We start from the raw sequence: 21714 nt of genomic DNA on the forward strand, positions 1-21714 counted from the left end.
GTGCTCTTGTAGTGAAGAAACATTTGTCTAGAATTCAACAATGTCTTCAGTTTCTCTTCAATTAGTTTTTTATCTGTTGAGTTCATGTAAAATTAAAGTTATTTTCTACAATTGCATGTAAAAGGTAATCCCATTCTTATAAATTACCTCTGTGTGTCTGTTTCTCTCTCTTATGTATATATGAGCATTGTTCAAATAGAACAACGTTTGAAAAGCTACTTAACAAAATGGTAGCTTTTGGTAATTTTTAGGTAGTGGGATTTTGTGTGTTAATTATTTTTTTAAAGTCTTTGAATATGTTATATGAGCACATATCATTTTTATAAATATAAACTTAGTATCTTAAAAAAGGCAGTGAGCTCTGTTAGTACCAATTTTAAATAAGTCATATATAGCTGCAAAGTAATGAAAACCTCATTCTATTAAGAGGTATGTCAGTCTGTAAAGATTTACTAAAAGTCCATTCAACATCATCAACTCACCAGGAAGTGCTGCTTTACTTATAATTCCTGTCAGCAGGGCCAGTTCCTGCAAAGACCCAGCACTGATATCCTGACAGCGCAGGATTGCTTGGATGGTATCAGAATGCGAAATGAGAAACTGCAACACCTAAGCCAAGAAAAAGGAGACAACATAAAAGAAACAGGGGCGGAAGAGTAGAAAATTGTATTATAAATTTACAATCCATCTTTTTAATAACGTTGAAGCAAGTAATTCAATATAATGAAGAATGTTAATTAAGCAATTGTCTTTTGCACTTACATAGTTTATTTCTTCAAGAAGCAAACATTTACCTAAAATTCTAAGAACACTAAAGATTGTTTCGAAGTTTTAAAATTAATATATTTACAGGCTACTGTAGAAAAAAGTATAATGTAATTTAGAACTACTGTATGAAAATGATTATTTGACCCCTATTTTATTTCTTTGATTTTTGTCCAAACGGAACTAGAACATGACTTTAAAATGAGTGAGTATAAAAATGACTTACTGAATAATTCAAGCTGATTTATGAAAGTCTGACTAGTGTGACATGCGGACAATCGCATAAAAGCTTTTGTTTAATTGTCCTTTTGATACGGTAAATACAAATGAGATAAAAATCCTCATCTTCAAACTCTGCCCTTCCACCATCTTGGAGGACTCTAATTATTTTCACATACGATGTGATTATAAAGCCTTTGCAAAGACTATGTCGAAACACACCAAACATCTAATCACTCAGGAACTGTGCCCTTTTATTGTTTAATACAGATTCCTGGGCTTAGCCCCTAATCACTGGACGTGAAACTCAGCAATCTGTATTTTTAAAAGAAGCTCCTTAGGGGATTCTGCTGCAGTCCGTAAAAGACTGGTGTTAGAGGACCAATGTCTTGTACCACAATGGCCAACTTCTACTAAAAAAAAAAATCTTAATCTTAATAAAGTAGAAGACAAGGAAAGTCATTGGGTTTTACAGAACTGACTCAAAGGCAACATATGAAAGGGGAAGAATGTCACCTAGACTAATGCAGGATAAAATAAGGTGCTTGGTTAGAAACAGCAACCTTCCATCTTGGCGAGATAAGCCTGAACTGATGGCAGGGAAAGCCGACAAAATTATTAGGTCACAGTTCCTGAGGGTATCACAATAATAGAACACTACAATAAAACACTGCAGATTCAGAATGATAAGCCTAATTAATCAGGGAAGGGCTAAATTAGATAATGCCTTATTAGTTTAAAGAAATATGTATTTTTGAAAGTTTCACTGAAAGGCAAAAATTTCTGGTGCTCCAAAAAATTGTTTTTAGCTAGAAAATTCATGTATTTAAATTACCTCATTCTCTAAATATCACAACTAAATGTGGTGTTATCTATCTTTTGCATTTTCTGCAAGGCCTCCTTCTCAACAAACACCTGGTTAAATTACATTTTAGAAGCCAGCTTATGCCTATCACAATAACTGCTTCCGTTTATAGAAAAACAATTTGGATCTCTTGCTTTGCATCAGTTACTATTCTATTAATTAGCGGCGGTGTTTCATTCGAACAAGAGTACAAAAACAGGTCAAAGAAGTTCAGAGCCAAGTACAGGGGGCCTGTTTTCGACACCCAGGTGTGCCACAAACAGTATGATTAAGGTAAATTCAGTTATGCTTCCTACGCCTCGGGTTTCCGCATCTGTAAAAGGAGGATTTGGCACGAGGCAATTTTGACATCAAGGTCTCCTCTTACCTGCCCTGCTGCCTGCAGGTGCTGGGCCATGCTAGACGTGAGGATGACCTGGCACAAGCGGAGAGCTGGAAGGAGAATCTGACGGTACCGGTCCACCGGAGTAGGGATGAACACTGGCGGGTCTCTCATGACAAACATGCTTCATTCATTTCCACCAAACAAGGGGAGAGCAATAGTCCAAAGGTTAGGATACACTCTAACGTCCCTGACCACCTCCATGGCAAACCACCACGGTGGCTCATTAAGATGTGAAGCTACTAACGAGTGCTCTGCATCCCATATAGACAGTAAAAATGGAGTTATTTGTTTGAAATATCTTAGTTTAAAAAAATCTGCATAATTTGAAGACAATGTTTGAAAAAATTTCCTAAGTATATTGATTCTATTCTAAATTTTCCCTTCGGCTACAGAGACTATAAGTAAGGAATAGATGAAAGCAAGTCTTTCCCCAAATTTCCCTCTCCTGTACCCAAAGCGAAAAATGAATCTATAGTATCCATTATACACACACACACACACACACACACACACACACACACACACACACACACACACATAAAAAAAAAACCAAAGCCAAGATTTAAAATGATGTTGCAAAGTCACTTGACTTTTAAGGTTAGGTCTCAGAGCATGTTATTAATAAACTATTATTTATTGTAAATGTTTATATTTAAATTTTTAGGCAAAAGAAAATGGTTGCCTATTGAAGGGAATGAAAGTAGAATATGAAAATAACAGGAAATAAATAAAAGATTTTGCACAGTGATAATAATATGCCACAAACTGAGGCATGTAATTAACTCAACCCTCTTCACCTAAGGCGAAAATAACTCTCATGTTTAAAACTTTAGAAAGCAATATAAAAAAAATTTTTTTTCTGGAGGTACAACAGTTCTACAGTTAAGCCTAAAAAACTCAAGTACTCAGTTGACAATGGATCATTTTAAGAAAATTAGCAAAACTGACCTAGGTGTTACTTAATGCTTGGAGGGTAGGCTGTTTGCCTAACAATGTTGTAGCCACTTAGACAAAAAAGGAAAAAGAAAACCATCTTCGAACTGAAAGGAGAAATCTTGAAAACAAACGCCTGAAACTTAAAATAATTTGACTTGAGGCTTTCAAATTGATAAGTAGTTGGCAAATGTTAAAATAAGAAAAATATAAAATACTATTCCAGTCATGAGGAATAGGAAATCCACAACAAGTTATAATATCACTACGAAGGGCTGGCCGAGTGGCTCAGTTGGTTAAGAGCTCGCTCAAGAGTTTGAGCAATAGCAGTTCGATTCCCGGCCCGAGCTGAGCTGCCGCTGAGCTGCCAACAGGTGGCAGCATGGCTCAGCTAAAAAAAGTAATAAAAAATAAAACTATATCACTATGATACTTTAAAAGACCACTATAACTGAAAGCACGCATTTCTGTTGAACAAAACAATAAAGTTGGGCAGAAAAACATTTACTAATAAAATGCTCTTCCGTTACCCTCTTACAATACTGCTCTAAAATGGTAAGCCGTTAGGTTCCTACCCACTTTTACCCCTATTAGCAACTCCCATTTATTAGTTAATGGCAGGGGTGTACAACAACAACAACAACAAAAAAAAGATTAAAAACATCATCAAGATGAAAGAGAATTATAAACCAATGGCAAAATTATGTTTGGAATTTCTTTTTTCCTTAATAATCTTTACTGGGAACTTAACAAAACAATCTGTATGGACACTTACCCCTGCGGGTCCATTTCTGGGCGCATGTCATAGACGTGGCATTGTGCTAGTCTCATAATCACCCCAGACCTCAGCAGCTCCAATGCGCCCTGCTGTATCTTAGCCACTCGTGTGAGAAATGCCTAAGAAGTAACAACAAAAAAATCATCAGTACAGAAATCAAATCCAAGGGCCTCAGATAAAGACAAGGCTCTCCCACGGCACATTTCTTATCTTGAACCATTACTGAACCACTTTTCTTATAGGACTTTTTGAGGGTTAAATGGCATAGTGCATCGGAAGCGCCACATACAGTGCCTCACACAAATTATTTAACTGAACTGTAGTTTCTGTTATCATGGGGACGGATGGAGGGCAGGGAAGGCTGTTTTGCTCACAGCTGTATCTCTAGTGCCAAATGCCACACCTTGCATATAATATGTATTTAATACATACTTGTTGAATAAATGAATGAAAAAGAGAAGAAAGCGTTAATGAACAATCTAAGACTTTAGCGCTTCTATTATTGTGACATTGTGATATTTTCAACCAGGAGGAAACAGAGAAATTAAAATAGATTTGGAGGTAAGAAAATGGTGAATTACAGACTGTACTGAAAATTCTGTGTTTAAAGTACAATCAGCACATCTCCATGGGATGTTCAATAGACAACTAATACTGTCAGAACTTTGTCGTGGAACCACAGCTTTGCTCCCTGCACGCCTCACAGAGAACCGAGTGTTATATCACTCGCCATCAGCAGCCCCTGAGTAAGCAGTGGTCCCATTATCCACCTAACCCTCTCAGGATCATTTCAGCTCAACTTGGCATGCTTAGGAGATTCATTTCTAGCACATGTTCCCAAATGTAAAACTTCTTGGAATGATTACAGCTTACGTGATAGGAGTATTCAGAATGTAGGCCACGCGGATATCCTTTAACACATCTATCCTTCCCCTAAGAGGAAAGGAGCAGTTGATCTGACTTCATGTGAATATAAAGCCTTACCATTTTAGATTCATAAGTGTAGAGGGCTTTTAAAAGTGGCGGTTGTGGAGTGAGCAAACTCTGCAAAGTATGGTCATCTTCTACCAGGCTGTCCACAAGCACCTTCAAATAGCCGCTGTTGGAAAGATACAGGAGCCACTGCTGCTGCTTGTCCACGGAGACGATCCGATCAAGCAAGGCCAGAGCCAGCATCTGACAGGAAGTTAACCAAAGGCTGAAACACGGAGTTGGCTACCAAAATATTTCTGATATAAAACCTAATTACATTAAAATAATGGCATTAAATATTTTAACAGAATCTAAACATTACTTGAAGGAAAGGGATTTTTCAAAATAGATTTTTTTTTCCTAATTGTAAAATTTTACATGTTCATTATAGAAAACAGAAAATACATAGTCTGATAAACACAATTAATCTATTTTGGTCTATTACTTCCCAGTCTTTTTTTTATGCATAAAAAACACAAACTTTTATTTTAACAGAATTGAGAATTTAATACACTTGAATGTTTTACCCTATTTCTTAAAATTCTGTTTCCCATGGTTTTCAAAAACATGATTCAAACACTATGAATTTCCCTCTAGTGAGAAGTTTTCTGCAGCATCTCTGGTGTTTCTACCAGTGTCAGGCCAACCTCAAAATCAGCAAAAAGATTATTCTGAGGTAAAATTCTGAACTAATGGAGATTCTGACCAGAATTAAACAAACTATATGAATAAACAAAACAGAAATTCCAAATTATAGCAAATAAGCAAAATCACTAAAATATATTGCAGAATCTAATTCTCAACATGTAACATACATTTGAAAAGTTAATTCAGTGTATACCATAATAAGTCAAAACATCTATTCAATTATAATACCAAACAGGAGCTACCGTACCCTTCCAATCTCATGACCATCACAAGCGTCTCGACAGACCACTTCCATGAGAGCGGCGCCGTAGCTCTCAATGATGGCTATGTTTTCTCGCTGTAATTTACTAAACACATCTTCAGGAGCTGTCAATCTTTCCCACATGGTTTTCTTGGCTAAAAGAGTTGTAACAGAAAAAAATTTCAAACACTCCAGTAAATAGTAGTTTGGTAACAGAAATTATAGCTCACACACAACAACAAAAACATCCTTGCATTACTGCATGTACACAAAAACCCACCAACCCATGAGTCTGGGCAGGTAAACTTTCAGAACATGACACACATATTCCATGCATGTACACTAAGATAACAATGGTACTAGGAAAAGGATAAACTATTCTTAAAGAAATCAAAATGAATTATGAAACTCCAGGAGAACCTATATCCTGTATATTTCTGCTAATCCATCTGTGTTTATCTTTTATTGAGATCTCTGAGAATTTGACTAGAAAGGATCAGGTACAAGGTAGACAAAAATCTGCTCCCCTCAAAATCAGAAAGTTTTATTCTTTTATATTTTTAATTACAATAATATTAAAAAGAAAAAGCGTACCCATTATGAAAGTAATTTAAATGTACAATAACTACAGATATGATCATACATTTTACACAAGCTTTATGTAAGCCTTTTAGAAAAGTTCCACAAATACATTTCATAAAGCAATAATCTGCATCTGAAACTAATCTTATAAATTTTTTTCCAACTACTACATAGTAGTAGTTTTTAAATTGGGGAAAGGTTTTCAAGACAAGCTGATCAGAATGAAGAGTAAAAACACAAAACAAGTTTAATCATGAAAAATAAAGGTAAACCACATTGTGGTCTATATTTCACTATCAAGTTTTTGCAGCCGGCAGACCCTCAGAGTTTTATTAAACAGAAAGTAGGTACAGTGTCTGGCACAAAAGTATATGATCAATAAATATTTATTAAATTTAATATTTCTCATTTAAAACTTAAAAACACTATTATCTAGGGAAAAAAGTACTTTGCTACTTAAAATAAGTCAAAATAAGCAGTAACTAATACTAAGAAAAAGTTTGGGATGAAATTACTCTAAAATTAGATCATTTGAAAATTAAAAACAAAGGAGAATTTTCTTTTATGGTCACACTGCTTTACTACATCTTGATGACTGCTAAAAAGCATGATGTAGAGCTCCACCTAGTGGTGAAGTGGTGATTTTGCCAATTCAACTCCGTTAAAAATGTTTGACAAGAGGAAAACGGGGTATTGTGTTGGCGGGGCTGGGGGGAGTGGGATTCCCATTACTGCCTCTCTGAAAAAACAAGCTCCTGTTTGTTTAAAAAGCCTCTCTCAACTAGTCTTTTATTTTTAATGACCTTAAAAACATTTTTGTGTATTATTTAAGTGGGTAGGACATTTCTATAAATATACCATTTGGCTATCACCTTCTATGAAAGATATGTAAAAAGATATAACCGGTAAAGAATAATATGAGATAACCTGGGTCTTACACACAGAGTGGTTTTTAAGAATCTATGTACAAAATAACAAATACTCATAAGCGTTCTCAGAAGGGCACAAGGAGTCACTTATCAGAAAGTGCTTAGAACAAGTTCTTAACTAACAGAATAACTCTGGCTTAGAGTACATGTTGGTCTGTGAAACCGCTAAAAACATTTTTCATATCTGGAAACCAAAGAATGCAGCTTATTACTCTTCATTAAAAATGCTAACTACATTTTAGACAGCAGAACTTATCAATATTTTAAATATAAGTATCTTCTGACAAAGGAATTCTATTTCTTGGAATTCGTTCAAGAAAAACCTCACATTAGTACAAAAGACATATGCACACTGTCGATGAGCATTTAAACTGGTAGGGGGCCACTTGACAGAATCTATTAAAAGAAAAATGTGCATATTCTTTCACATGGAAATTGCACTGTGAAGTATCCTTCTTGAAAAATACATAGAATATTTGGTGCAGCTTTTTTGTGATAGTAAAATTAGAAATAATTTAAATGCCTATGAATAAGGCAAATGGTAAAATAAATGTTACTTCCATACCCTGGAATAACAGAGCCATTTTAAGATTCAACTAGATATGGACTGTGATACCCGGCAAAGCGAAGAAAGATGGTGTACACACATAATATCATTCAGTGGGACCAGGGGCGAGAGAGGGAGTTACAGAAATCTGTAAGCTCAGGTAGTATTTGAGGGTTTGTTTTGACACTCATGTGTTATCTTCATAATTTCACAAAACTAAACATGCTTCCTCGACTTCAGAGTAAACGCTTTAAGGATTCCATAAAGACTCACTTATAGCTTTGCTTAGACAAAGAATGGAACAGTGATTTTTTTTTTTTTAAATTTAAAGTTACCAGTATCTAAAAACAGAAGTGATTAGAACTATATCTCACTCTACCTGCTTCTAAGGTGTCTGGCTCATCTGGCCTCTGGGCAATCTGCAGGTAATAAAGCAGAGAGCCATATAGGTGTGTCCTCACGCGCTGGAAACCGCCACCTAAGGAGACACAGCAAAAGCCCTTTTTCAAATTAAAGTTAAAACAAATACACAAGTTGTAATGTATAGAAAACTGAGATTTTAAAAACCTGTCTTCAAAATGAAGTCTAACAGTTTCTTCAATATGATGTGAAGTGAAGAATCTCCAATTGAAGCGAAACCCACCACGGGGTTCTCTGCTGAAGGGGGTGAGGAGAAAGAACTATCCAGCATCAAAGCATAGTGGCTTTCCCCGGGCCCCACGGCTAATGGCTGCTTCTGCTCTGTGCGAACGGCTTGGCTCAGGTGAGCGGTCAGGGTGAACACGGCGCCTGCCACCACTGGCATTAACTCCTGTGCGGCCTCATCATCCAGTATCTTAAAGCCGAGAGAAAGATCAGCGTGAGGACCCTGCTCTCAGCTACAGTCGTTAACACATTTTATACACGTTTAGCTTTTCAACTACCGTAAGAAGGGAAGAACAGAATTACATTGTTCAAAGAAAATAAAAGCCTATACACAGAAATTTAAATATGATGCCAGGTAACACATGTTCTTAACCAGAAGGGATTCCTATCAGAATCCCCTGGAGGTATTTAATGGGAATTCACATAAGTGGCCTTTCCACCAGAATGTCCCATTCAGTAGATCTGGGGTGATATCTGTATATGTGTATTTTTTAAAAGCTCCCTAGATAATTTTGATACACACTGGTTGAGTCACTACTGTACTGAATTAATACCTTTGGCAAGGGAAGCCTGACATGGGCATTGCACAAGTCTATTTACTCCTAATCTAAAATGGGAAAAAAGGAGGTTGGCAAACTCCGTTCCACTGCTACATACGTATCTGTTCAGCAGTATGAAGTGATTTAGGAAGTATGTCACCTTATCATGCACATCTTGTAAAATATCACGGATGATCAGTTGTCGGTCCTCTGCCTGGATGAGGTCCTGGGGACAAGCTGTCAGTATAATTTCCACCAGCTGCCGCCAGGACTCCAGCACGTGCCGTTTTGCGTGAAGACACTGCAACAATTTGTTTCTTCCAACCACATACTGAAGGATAGTGCTGATCTCCTAAAGCCAGAGAAATTGAATTGCAAGGTTAACACATAGACAAATAATGTCTTTTACCAACAGGTTCCTATTTTTACCGTTGTCGGTTAATCTGAAAACATTTATTTATATTTTGGAAACATTCACATGTACGCCAGTCAGCAGATAATTTTTCATGTTATACTGGTGGTTAGTGCTATGAATAATATATACGGTCGTGTGTGTGTGTGTGTAAAGCAGGGCACAGAGGTGCTGTGGGTGGAAATGAGCTTTTAATCCTACCTTTTTTCTCCTTGCAACGTCTGCTTCTACTTACTCTGGAGCACTAGAGTTGCCTAAAACCCAAGTTCAGTGCATGCATTCCTGATGTGTCTTTATCTCTTTGCCTCTTGCTTTGGCCTAGCCAGCTGCGTTTCCATGTATGTGGTTCTTTCCACCTGACCTCTTACCTCTAACTCCGAACTTGTGATGACAACTGACTCTCTCCTCCCTCACCGATAGGGAGCACGTGACATGTAATACACAACATGAGCAGGTCGCAAATCCTTAACTAGCCTAGCAGAAAAGATGCTATTTATTCTAGCATCCAGACATTAGCTTCTGTTCAGTTTATAAAAGTTATAAAGTCAGAAGTGAAAGATTCCATTAAAGTTTACCTTTTAAGTAGATTACAAGTCAATTTATTGTTTATCTTCTGACTGGCAATTTACATAGTTTCAGTAATTAAAAGGTTAAGACTAACACATACCCACAGGCTTACCTCCATTAGTAAAGGTCTCTGTCCTATGGCTGCCATACCTTGGAGGGCATTTACTTCAGCTATAAGAACCCTATGAAGAAACTACGTAAGTGGGAAAAGAGGGAAAAATAAGACCTTGCAGACACTGGTAGATGAATAACCCCCAGCAATAACCCCCAGCAATTACTATAAACTGACCTAGAGGGAAACGTTTCAGATACTTTTATATGAGTGTATACTCGAACAGTAGCACTGTCCAGTTTCTAGTAAAAAATATGAGGTACACCTCACATTCCAGAGAGTGGTACCAAAGAGCCTGTGTGGCAGGTAAAGTAGAGCAACTGCCCTGGACATCTTCTTCCTACTAGTGAGGCCATTAACCTGGTAGAGAGTTACAGAGTTAAAACTACTCCATACTAATAGCTGGGTAACATGGCTACTAAGAGGAAGGTGACGGAGGGCCTTTTATTTGTATTTATTTTATTTTATTTTTTTAGCTGAGCCATCCCGCCACCGGTTGAATGGGGGACCTTTTAAAGAGGCAAAGTTCGTGTGGCCTATTCAGTTTTATTTCCTAGCTGTTTGAAAATTGGAAACCACAGTCCAATAAACCAGTATCTCTATCAGACAACAACCACTGAATGGTTCTCTTCCTGTCTGACGCCTCAGCCTGAGCCAGGTGATGCTGCACCCACTTTAAGGCGGTCCTCACCTTGACATTGCAGACTGTTTGTCCCCGTAAATTCTTGTGTTCACAGTTAGCAATAACCTGTTCAATCTGGGCCCGATCAAAGAAATCCAGCTGCAAAGGCTCGGGGATTTCCTGACTGAAGTCAATGGAGTCAAGAATACTGAGAATTTTTCGACGTACTAGAAATAATAAAAAGTCGTTTAATTTTAAGTGGGACATGAGGAGAACAGCAAACAAACCGTCGTACTCAGCTCACGCTCACAAGATAGTGAGTGCTATGCTCAGAAAGAAAGTTAGTCTGTAAACCGAACACTGGACTGAAATCGAAATTCAATTTTATTTCCAATATATCCATTTGCAAAAATATTTTCATCATAGTCATAAAAAATCTTTTTTGGATGACAAATCATCTTTTATATAGCTTTTCTATACCAGTTAAGAATTTGCAAGTACAGGCATAATAATTATCTCCTGAAATTTCAAGCCATTCAATATATCTGTAAATTTATCACAAATTCAAAGGGCTTTACCTTTTGTAGCAGTGTCAAAGTGAAGGAACCCAGAGACAGACCTATTTTCATCTTCTATTCCTCCTTCACCGTCTGTTGGAGCATCAATAATAACAGACCAGCAAAAGAACAATGTACTTGTAAAATTTATTTGGAAATAACACACATAAAGTATTTTATTTATAGGTCACTGTTTCTAGGTTAAAGAGCCCTTTGCAAATAGATAATTAACATGTAAAGATGAAAAAAAAAAAAGATGTAAAGATGAGGGCTTACCAACTACATTTAATCTAACTCTTTCTGTTCCTATGGGATCCACTTTACCATTGTAAAGAGGATAATCAGAACTCCAAAAGCAGCAGGGCCCAATCATGCCAATGAGACAATCAGAAAAGCTTATGCTTAATTTGCATGTTTAATACATATTAAAATACCTTGGGTCACGCTCGCTCTGTGACAAACTCCACTGAATATATGTGTATATGAGTCTAGCAAAATGTGGATGCTTCAAACAATAATAAAATGACAATCATAGGATGATATAAGAATTTTGCGTTTTAAGGAAAAAATTCGAAAAGCAGCAAGAACTTGTTTGGCCTGCAGCCACATGCTAAGCGCACGCAGGTTCCGATTTGTGCTTGCATTCCTCCAGGCCAGTCAGCAGCCAATGAAACCAACGCCAACATTTGCATGCTCACCTGAGTATGGTTTCACGGGCATGTCATCCAGTAAGAGGTGTAGAAGCCTCTGCGTATGTGACCGCTGACGATTCAGAGAAGTCACCCTTAGTTCTATTGAGGCAGTCTTCATCAGCCATGACATTTGGTTCAACATAGATATTTCGTATTCTGGAAGTTACATACATCGATTTAGTTTCCCAGAGTAATAACACTAGATCAGAACAGACCTAAATTCCATTAACTTATCAGATATTTTCCCATGGAACATAGTCAATAACTTATGAAACTTGGCCACATGATCTGATAATTTATCAATCTGTAAAATTAAAAAGGCAAAGGAAAGATGCCAAGGGAGAAAAAAATGAGTTGGTATATGTCTATAAAAGATGAGCAAAAGCAAATGAAGAACAAAAGAGAATCAGGTTCCCATTACCAGGATAATTTCATACAAATCCACAGAATTCTCAGTCTGTCATATTTTGACATTAATACAGACCTCACTTAATACTTAAGCAAAAAAAACAAAACAAAAAAAACACGCAATTCTCAAATATATAACTTGTAAAAAGAAACTATCATAGGGGCGGACGGTTAGCTCAGGTGGTTAGAGCACAGGCTCATAACACCAAGGTTGCCGGTTTGAGTCCCACATGAGCCAAGGAGCTGCGCCCTCCACAACTAGATTGAAACAACTCCTTGACTTGGAGCTGGTGGGTCCTGGAAAAACACACTGTTCCCCAATAAAATTTCTTAAAAATAAAAACAAAAAACAACTATCATAGCTTGATTTTTATGTCACAAATACATTTTTAAAAATTAAAAAATATTTAAATTGCATAACTTTATGATATCTCTTAAGATAATCAAGGGCATTAGTTAGGCTTAACATATTGGGTTGTCAGAAAAGTCATGATGTTTTTTTTCTATGTTTTTCGTTGCAAAAATGCGTCATGACTTTTCCGACAACCCATATACCATGAGCACACCAAGGCACGGCCACTGCCCAGTACACCTCACCAAGCACACCAAGTTCATGCGAGCTTGATTCGAGGTATGTGGCCTCGCCCCGTATGAGTGCCATGGAGATGCTCAAGGTCTCCAAGGACAAGTGGGCTCTCAAGTTCATCAAGGACTGAGCCCCCTCTCCACTCTGGGCATATTAAAGCCTTTTCACAAACAAACAAATATATAATTAGGGTTGGGAATCACTTATATAAGTTTTTAATCCAGCTTTATTTTAATACGCCTGGCTCTGAAGGCCTAAATTATGACAGCATAAATATAAAATAGACCAACTACTACTACCACTAATAATAATAATGATGGGCAAAGTTAGATTGCATTTTGAAAAATAGATGCCATAGTAGGGGACATTAACTTTTCATTCATTTAGATATAAAAGTGTTTCTTAAAAAGTTTCTTATATGAACAAAATCTTAGGACTAAAAATATAATACACTTATGACAATGAAGTAAAAAATTTTGCTATTAGGTAATTCCCAAGATTTTCTCACATCATCACTCTAAAAAGTAAATTAGAAGCTGATAATTACTAGTAATAGAAATTTATTATGAAATCAGCCTAGATTTCTCAAAACATAAAGCTGATACAAAGTAAACTTTAAAAACTTCAAAAGACCTCCACTGTCTGAACATAATATGAATTCAGAAAATTGTTAAAAATCGATCAATGAGAAAATTACATAAGTAGAATACCATACATAGGTAGCCTGGGATAATTGTATTAGTCAGGTCAATCAAGTAAGTTATAAATAGCTTCCACCATAATTAGTTTTCTATTTTTCATTTCAAGACCTAATTGGTTTCAATATATACACAAGAAACAAAAACCACAGATTTTTATTAAACAATTTTAACTCAAAAAATCTAAATTTCCAGAATTTTCTTATGTAAATACTTACTTACCTTCAGCACAATTCAACACAATTTTAAATTCTATTTGTCAGGAAAAGAATCAAATCCATCTTTGATAGACTATTTTTAAATGTTTATAAAAACATCAGTTTAGCACCAATTACAAAAGACCATAAGTAACAAAATAACAAAATGAGAACAGAGTTCCACAAATACTGTAACTACTACCCCCAAATGTTATATAAATAGAATCACTGAACAGAGACTTTACAAATTTGTTATAAGGAAAAAAATGACCTACCTTTGTTAGAAAAAGGTAAATGTTGCAACTGAGAAAACAAGAAATCCTGGCTGGTCCTCAGGTACCTCATTGTGGGGCCAGATGTATCAGAGCACGCACATAACTGATATATCACCTTACGAGTTAAAATAAGAAAAGCTCCAAGTCAGTTTCTTTGTGTTATACATTTTAAGATAAAATGTGAACTTAGATCTACTAAGTGGAAACTACGACACACCAATAACTCAAGCAAAATGAACAAACACAGTATGAAACTTAGAAGCTCAGTTATAAGCAGTCCTTAGTACCTTAACTCAAGAAGATATATTAGAATACAATTGACAGTGCTGAAGACATTATTATAGGACTAATCTAACTATATGTGCATATATTTATGCATATTATTAATGTATGCGCATAGTTAATTAACAAGCATTACTATTTTAACTATTGTTAGTGTTAATAGCAAATTACTTGGAAATAACTTCTGAAAACCTTAATTATTTTATCCCAACCTCAGGAAGATAATAAATTTACCAGGATTGAAGCAACTAAAGAATTACAAGGATCTACAGAATTAACTAAATGACAAATGTACAATCTAAATAAAAATTTAACAGAGAAAAAGAGACAGGGATAAGTACTTTTATATCAAATATAAGAAAAAGAGTACAGCTATAATACATATAAAGATCTTCAGTAGATGCATGAATAGCAAGAGATCCAAACAGGTAAAATGGCAAAGAAACATTTTACGTGAAAAAGAATTAAAATAGCCCGTAATCAAGAAAAATATTCACCGTTTTCAGTAATTAAAAAAAATTAAGGCAGTAAGGCAGTCCTCATTTGTAAATCAGCAAAATTTTAAAAAGTAAATCCCAGTTATTTGGCAAAATGGTAGTGAAAACTTCCATTCATGAGTGACTCCTTTTATAAATATGTATTAAATGCTTTCCATGTACCAGACACATCAGATTCACCTATTATTGGCACCATTTAGTACCTACTATAATTGTTATGATTGCTTCCAAATTAAAATCTGAAGACACAAAACTATTCATATCCTTTGACCCAACAGTCTATCTTCATTATTGGCAGATTCCCTACTTGCAACTTCATCTACCTTCTAAAACCGGTCACTCCAGGATCAATACTCGTGTGGCTTTGTGGTCATTCATAGAAAGGCACAGAGCAGCAAAAATTAGAGTCGCCCAACTCATGCTCCCCACCTTCTTGTTTCAGTTCTCATGCTATGAACACGTGCCTTTTCCCAGTCTATTTTGTGCTCCATTTTTCACACTCGTGCTTTTGTTAGTGATTTTCTGGTTAAAATGGCCCTTAAGGGTAGTACTGAAGTGGTGTATAGTTACTAGGCTACGATGGCTTTCCAGGTTGATAGTGCTCTCACAAACATGGTGAATGTTCCTAAAACCCACCAGACTTTCTGTAGGAAGTGTGGCAAGCACCAGCCCCACAAAGTGACACAGTAAGAGAAGGGCCAGGATTCTCTGAATGCACAGGAAAAGCGGCCTTATGACAGGAAGTAGAGTGGTTATAGTGGGCAGACTAAGCGGAATTTCCACCAAAAGGCTAAAATACAACGCGTTGAACCCAACAGCAAATCTAAGAGACTGCTGCCTACTAAGAGATGCAAGCATTTTCAACTGGGAGGAGCTAAGAAGAGAAAGGGTCAAGTGATCCAGTTCTAAGTTTCATCTTTTGTTTTATTATAAAGACAATGACATCTTGAGGATAAGTTTGGAAAAAAAAAAAGGCTACAATGTGTCTTACAGAGAGAAAATACAGGTGTTGGGGAAGTGTCACTCAGGCATGAGTTTTAGTGCTGCTGGCCAAGTTTATCCTAGTTCTCAGAATACTTACAAAATGAATAAAATACAAGTAAAAACAAAAGTTCTCATTATAGTTTAAACTTTATACTAATTTGACTTTCTACCATCTTACATGCAGCTATAAGACGACATAATTTACACAGTTCTTAAAAAGTGCTTTCACTTACATTCTTACATTCCCATTTCATTCTAACAGCCCATTTCACAGATTAAAAAACTCAAGAGAAGTTTCATGGCATGCCCAAGATGACTTACCTAGTAAGGAGCACAGATGGGAACCAGAGGTCTTATGCCCCAAATCCACTCTCTTCACCAAAAAGAAGCAACTTAAAATATAGCAACATTGGAAAGTTCCTACACTACCAGGTCAAAATCCATCACAAAAATCCAATTTCCCTCCTTTTTCAAGTGATCAACATATAGGATCTGTAGATCTATAGGATCTTGGGGTTTGTGCTTTATGGGCTTTTATTCATAAATGAAAGACTGGTCAAATTACCAAATGAATTCATTTCAGCTCAGCCTAACTGTCACACTTTTTCTGTGATGTATTCAAGCAACTAGTTAAGTTTCTTCTATTCAGTGCTACCAAGGACAGCCCTCTGTATACCTGGTAACACAGCTCGGCGAGTTGAGGCAATTCTCTCACTGCCGTGGGGCCTGTCCTCCCTTCAGTTCCTTTCTCCAAGATGTTTAAGATGGCGTGAAGGCACGTCCGAGGGCAACCCAACACTCCTACATGAAACCAAAAGAAAATGCAACTTTTCTTTTAAAACGTCTATATTAAAAACATGAAAATACCTTTACAAAAGTTAAATTCCATACACATCTGCTCTACTGTAAACAGCCTTTCAAATATTGATATAGAAAATTGACAAATTCTAATTTTCTAAGGCTGTTTGTCCAGATTTGATCTAAGTCCTAAAGACTGACGCCATCACATTACCTTTTCATACATTGTTTATTTCTTTCAGTGAAGTATCCCATGATCCCAAAATTCAATAAATGACCAGTTAGCTACATAAATATGACAAGAAATAAATGCCTATGTGCCTCACGACTATACCTGGATCTTGTAGGTTTGTGGTACTGACAGGTTTCTTCAATTCAAAGCCCAATAAGTAGAGAGCGAGACTGGGTGGATTGCGTTCCAAAGAGGTGATGAGAAGATTCAAGATGTGGATTCTTGTTTCATGACGGATTCCAGCTAATTTATTTTCAAGTTCTGATATTTCATGTGGAAATCACAAAACAAAATTACAAAACAATAAAAAGTTAACGTAAGTCAAATTTAGGAATTAGGCTAAGTGAAGTTAAGTCAGGCAAAGACAAATACTGTACGATTTCACTTCTATGTGAAATCTAAAAAAAAAAACCAAAACGAAAGAATAAACAAAACAGAATAGAAACAGACACACAGATAGAGCGAACAAGCTGATGGTTACCAAAAGGGAAGAGGGTCAAAGGATGGGAATGTTTTAAAAATGGTGGATGCAAAAAATAAATAAATAAAAATAAAACTTGTACTCCAAACTGCCATGTTTTGTTTAGTTTCAATTTACCTGATTAGCCTTACATTGAGTTCAGATTTGTTTAAGAGGTTTCCCAAAAGCCTTACACATTTATGCTAGCAAATTCTCTAATTTCTCTTACATCACCATTAGACTGTTAACAGTTTTTATATTACGCATTTCTATATTTATATGAAGTAAAAAATATACATTAATCTAAGACATACCCCCAAATTCTTCTGGATCTTCACTATCCAAACACTCCACAAATCCAGCCATCAGCCTCTGACTTACACTCTGAAGTCATGTAAAGGTAAAAAAATAACAAATTATAAAAAGTTTCTCAATATTAGAAATTATGATAAATATGGTACATAATTAGAAACATTTGTCTATAAAGAAAAAAGGCAAATCTGCTCCAAGTGTTTAGGTTTTAGTTACATTTTTAATTACTAGAAAACTCCGTTCCTTCCATTGCCATAAGGTAGCTCTCTATAAAAATAATTTAAAAAACAAAAATTTTTAAGGGTTATTGGTTTCAAAACTTGCTTCCCTCATTTCCATTCCCCAAAATCAAAGTCGTTTTTTTAAAAATAAACATTCAATTGCCATTTCATGACCTCTTAACTAAAATATAAAATAAAATTCTCATCTTCTGTCTTTAGAAATGCATTACTTATCACCAGTTTTATATTTCTGGCTGAGAGATTACATACTACTCAATCTCCTTAAGACATCTAGCAGGATGTTAAAATCAGCAAAAATTCATATTCAGACGAAGGCCAGTGAACTGAAAAGTTTCATCTTCAACAAACAACCTCCAAATTATCACATGGTTTCTATGAACCTCATCCAAAAACCAGATTAGATATCTATATTTTACTATAAATAGTAATTCTCTACCTGGGTGATATTGCCACTCCAGACGGCACTTAGAAATATGTGGGGCATTTTGAGTGGTCACAACTAGTGGTTACTACTGGCAGACAGTGGCAGGGGACCAGGGATGCTAAGAGTCTTACAATATAAGGCACTGTTACATACAAAATGAAGATCTGTCCCACCCCCAAATGCCAGAGGAGCCCGTTTCAGAATACTGTGGAGTATACAAAATTCTTCAACTAGATAACACAGTGGTCCAACATAAAGATACAATGGGACAAATGTCTTTAAAGAGAAAAAAATAGATTCCCCAATTGTAGCTATTCAGTGAACAGATTATAGATTGGATTAATAGAGGAACATGGAAAAACTCTCCACAGTGTAATATCAAATGAAGTGACCCAAGTGTGGGTTACCAGAAAGTCATGGAAGCAGACAACTCACAGCAGTGAGACACACTCAGCACTGCAGAGGCAACTGACCAAGGGAGCAACGAAGGATGCAGAAAACAAACAGAAGTTGTGCCTACAAACCCAATCACTTTTATGTACTTAGAATAGCAACCGTCTCATTAAGCCTCATAGCCACACACTATAGTATACGTAGCATCCCTGTGAACGGTATTTGGTATTATCTTCAAATAAAAATCACCAGTACATTGGTAGGTTTTCACCCATCATCTATAAATCTATTTATTCTCAGAGAAGTTTTCCACAAACCAGAATAAGGTTCCTCCAGACACTGACTTCCGTATAGACTCAGAGTGCACCCAAAATTAACAACAACAAAATCAGTTACCTGGTCATGTGTGAAATCGCCAACCAATTTTATCTGAATATTGGTGTTGCAGGAGATACAGCAGAGGATCTTGGCGCTTTCAAAAGCCAGTTCTGGATTAGTATTGCCATGGTATAGGTATCTTTAAAACAAGAAAACATTTGAGCAACGATGTGATGAAACCTGGCTTCTCACTATTCTCAATAAAGACCATTTAGAACCAGGGCCTCTCCTACGCACATAGCACTTTTGGGTAAACTGGAAAACAGTTTCCCCCTTCTAACTCGGTGTACCCTCTTATGGGTTGAACTGCGCTCCTCCAAACTTCCTACATTGATATCTGAACTCACAGTGACCTTATTTGGTAAGAATGTCTTTAGAGAGGTGGTCAATCAAGTTAAGATGAAGTCATTAGGGAGGGCCCTAATCCAATGACTGGTGTCCTCATCAAAAGGGGAAAATTGGACATTGACACACATGGGGGGAAGCCATGTAAAGCTGAAGGTGGAGGTCAGGGTGATGCTTCCGGAAGTCCTGGACACCAAACATTGCCAGCACACCACTAGAGGCTAGGATATATACAGTGAAAAGTTTGCTCCCCACCCTGTCTTCCAAACATCCACATTCTCTACAGGAGACAAACAATGTGAAGATTATATCATTTTATACTTAGAAATGTTTAGGATATAAAATAATTAGGAAGAGGAAAAAGAAATTGTAAGGTTCAGACTAATTCAAATCAGAGGAGCAAGAGAAGGCAAGAACAAAAGGAGGCGAAAAATCAATGGATCTGACCAAATCTGGAAATCAAAGCTAGAATCCCCATCTGATTAATTTCATCATTCCTCCCCCTCCACATGGAAGCTACCTGGCAATATTCACCACATTATCGGCCTTCTTCGTTCTGGGATTGATCCCCTGCAGCAGCTGTTCTAAAGGAGACACTATGAGGGCCAGTTGGCTCTCTCTTAGCAGATCCATGAAGAGATTTTCCTTTTGCAGAGTAAGGTTGAGAAGTGCGAGGCAGTGCTGTACTGCTTTCTCCAAATGTTTCTTCCCTGGAAACCCCAAACTGAAGTTAGAAAGTTCTACATGAACCTGAGAAACTCATAGTTGATTCTTAGGAAAACAAGGTACAAAACAAGTTCTAGATTAAAAAAGCCCTCAAGTTCTCAACGTTTCAGCAACTTCAAAAAACTGCTCTCCCAAGCAAGTCACGGTCACTTCTGTGATTCAATACTTTTATGCAATGGTGTCTCGGTCACTTTTCCTGTATCTTTTCCATGATTATTTAGAGCAATGGTTTTCAGATGAGGATGATATGTGGCAATGTCTAGACACTTTGGGTTGTCACAACTGGGGAAGTGCTACAGTCATCTAGTGGGTAGAAGACTCAGAAGACGGCCAGCACAACAGAGAATTATTCGGCCCCAAGCGCCCATGGTACCAAGGCTGAGCGGCTGATTTAGAGTAATAAATGCTCATCATGGAAAACATGGGAAAAAAAGAAGCCGAAAATATAAGTAAGGATCACTTATAATCCCATCATTCAGATATAAAATACATATATGGACTCTGGAACCAAATTGCCGAGGTTCAGATCACAGCCCTGACACTTACTGGAGACAGACGTGAAACCTCCTCGTGTATCAATTTCCTTATTTATTAACTGGAAATAATAATATCTACCACACAGGAGTTTCGTACAGATTAAATGTGTTAATACGTATAATGTGCTTTTAAAAGCACCAAATGCATAGTAAGCACTCAATAAATGACAATCATTAGTAGTAATCCTGATATTAAATAACATTTAATAACACTTAAGTACCAGGCACTATATTAAGTGCTTTTACAAATATACGGAAAACAAAACAAAAAGTACTTTAGATTTCAATTTAGGCATGTTACACACGTTAAAGTGAAAGAAAAATACTTACAATTACCTATAAAAGGCTGCAGTGAGACACAGTTACAGTGAAAGTCTGTTCTGTACGGTTTTCACTTTTTTTATACCTTCATTATATGATTCCCTGAAAATACCACTGCAGATAGAGAATCTTACAGTGAAAAAGAACTTCAGAGATCATTTGATTATTTCAAACCCGAAGTTTACAAAAAATATCAAACCTGTTCTCAAGACTTCAAGTCATTCAGGCACATACCAGGGAAAGGGGCATAGGTGTCGAGCTGCTTCACGCCTTCTTCCAGTAAACTTAAAGCAAGCTCCAGCATTGGTGACTCATTCAGGAGATGATACATCAGATTAAATCCTGGTGGCTTATAGGCTATGATTTCTTCTCCTACATGGAACATAACATATTCCAAGAGATGGTGAATTAGCATTTTTGTCACACCCTTAATTTATATGAAATGCCTGAAACTTATCAATTAAATGGCATCTAAACAGATAAAGGAAAGTTTCAATTTAGAGACAATGACACAATTGTAATTCCCAAAGGAGGTGATCTGCATATAGAAATCAGTCACCTGTTACATGTTAGGTCACTAAAGGCTCTGTAAGGCAGTGTTCTTGGTCTC

General features: G+C 36.5%; 1 protein-coding gene and 1 pseudogene across 2 annotated transcripts in view; one reads left to right on the forward strand and one right to left on the reverse strand.

Moving 5' to 3' along the window:
- NUP205 (nucleoporin 205) overlaps nucleotides 1-21714 on the reverse strand; it is a 60012-nt gene that overhangs the window by 13400 nt on the left and 24898 nt on the right. For both annotated transcript variants that reach the window (XR_002125384.1, XM_019654814.1), the window contains 19 exons: nucleotides 21339-21476; nucleotides 20042-20231; nucleotides 19195-19315; nucleotides 17742-17811; nucleotides 17070-17228; nucleotides 16614-16738; nucleotides 14175-14289; nucleotides 12017-12166; nucleotides 11340-11411; nucleotides 10831-10988; nucleotides 10140-10220; nucleotides 9209-9400; nucleotides 8432-8699; nucleotides 8244-8342; nucleotides 5813-5961; nucleotides 4930-5121; nucleotides 3943-4064; nucleotides 2217-2355; nucleotides 483-609 (listed from right to left, as the gene is read on the reverse strand). Coding sequence is in view for 1 of the 2 variants with exons in the window: in XM_019654814.1 (XP_019510359.1) it covers nucleotides 483-609; nucleotides 2217-2355; nucleotides 3943-4064; nucleotides 4930-5121; nucleotides 5813-5961; nucleotides 8244-8342; nucleotides 8432-8699; nucleotides 9209-9400; nucleotides 10140-10220; nucleotides 10831-10988; nucleotides 11340-11411; nucleotides 12017-12166; nucleotides 14175-14289; nucleotides 16614-16738; nucleotides 17070-17228; nucleotides 17742-17811; nucleotides 19195-19315; nucleotides 20042-20231; nucleotides 21339-21476 (2667 nt within the window). In the remaining variant the exon portion in view is untranslated. The remainder of the gene's footprint in view (nucleotides 1-482; nucleotides 610-2216; nucleotides 2356-3942; nucleotides 4065-4929; nucleotides 5122-5812; nucleotides 5962-8243; nucleotides 8343-8431; nucleotides 8700-9208; nucleotides 9401-10139; nucleotides 10221-10830; nucleotides 10989-11339; nucleotides 11412-12016; nucleotides 12167-14174; nucleotides 14290-16613; nucleotides 16739-17069; nucleotides 17229-17741; nucleotides 17812-19194; nucleotides 19316-20041; nucleotides 20232-21338; nucleotides 21477-21714) is intronic.
- Nucleotides 15566-15862, forward strand: LOC109389370 (60S ribosomal protein L36a-like; annotated as a pseudogene).

The sequence above is a fragment of the Hipposideros armiger genome, unplaced genomic scaffold (genome assembly GCF_001890085.2).
Source record: "Hipposideros armiger isolate ML-2016 unplaced genomic scaffold, ASM189008v1 scaffold_231, whole genome shotgun sequence".
In the NCBI taxonomy this organism is placed as follows: Eukaryota; Metazoa; Chordata; class Mammalia; order Chiroptera; family Hipposideridae; genus Hipposideros; species Hipposideros armiger.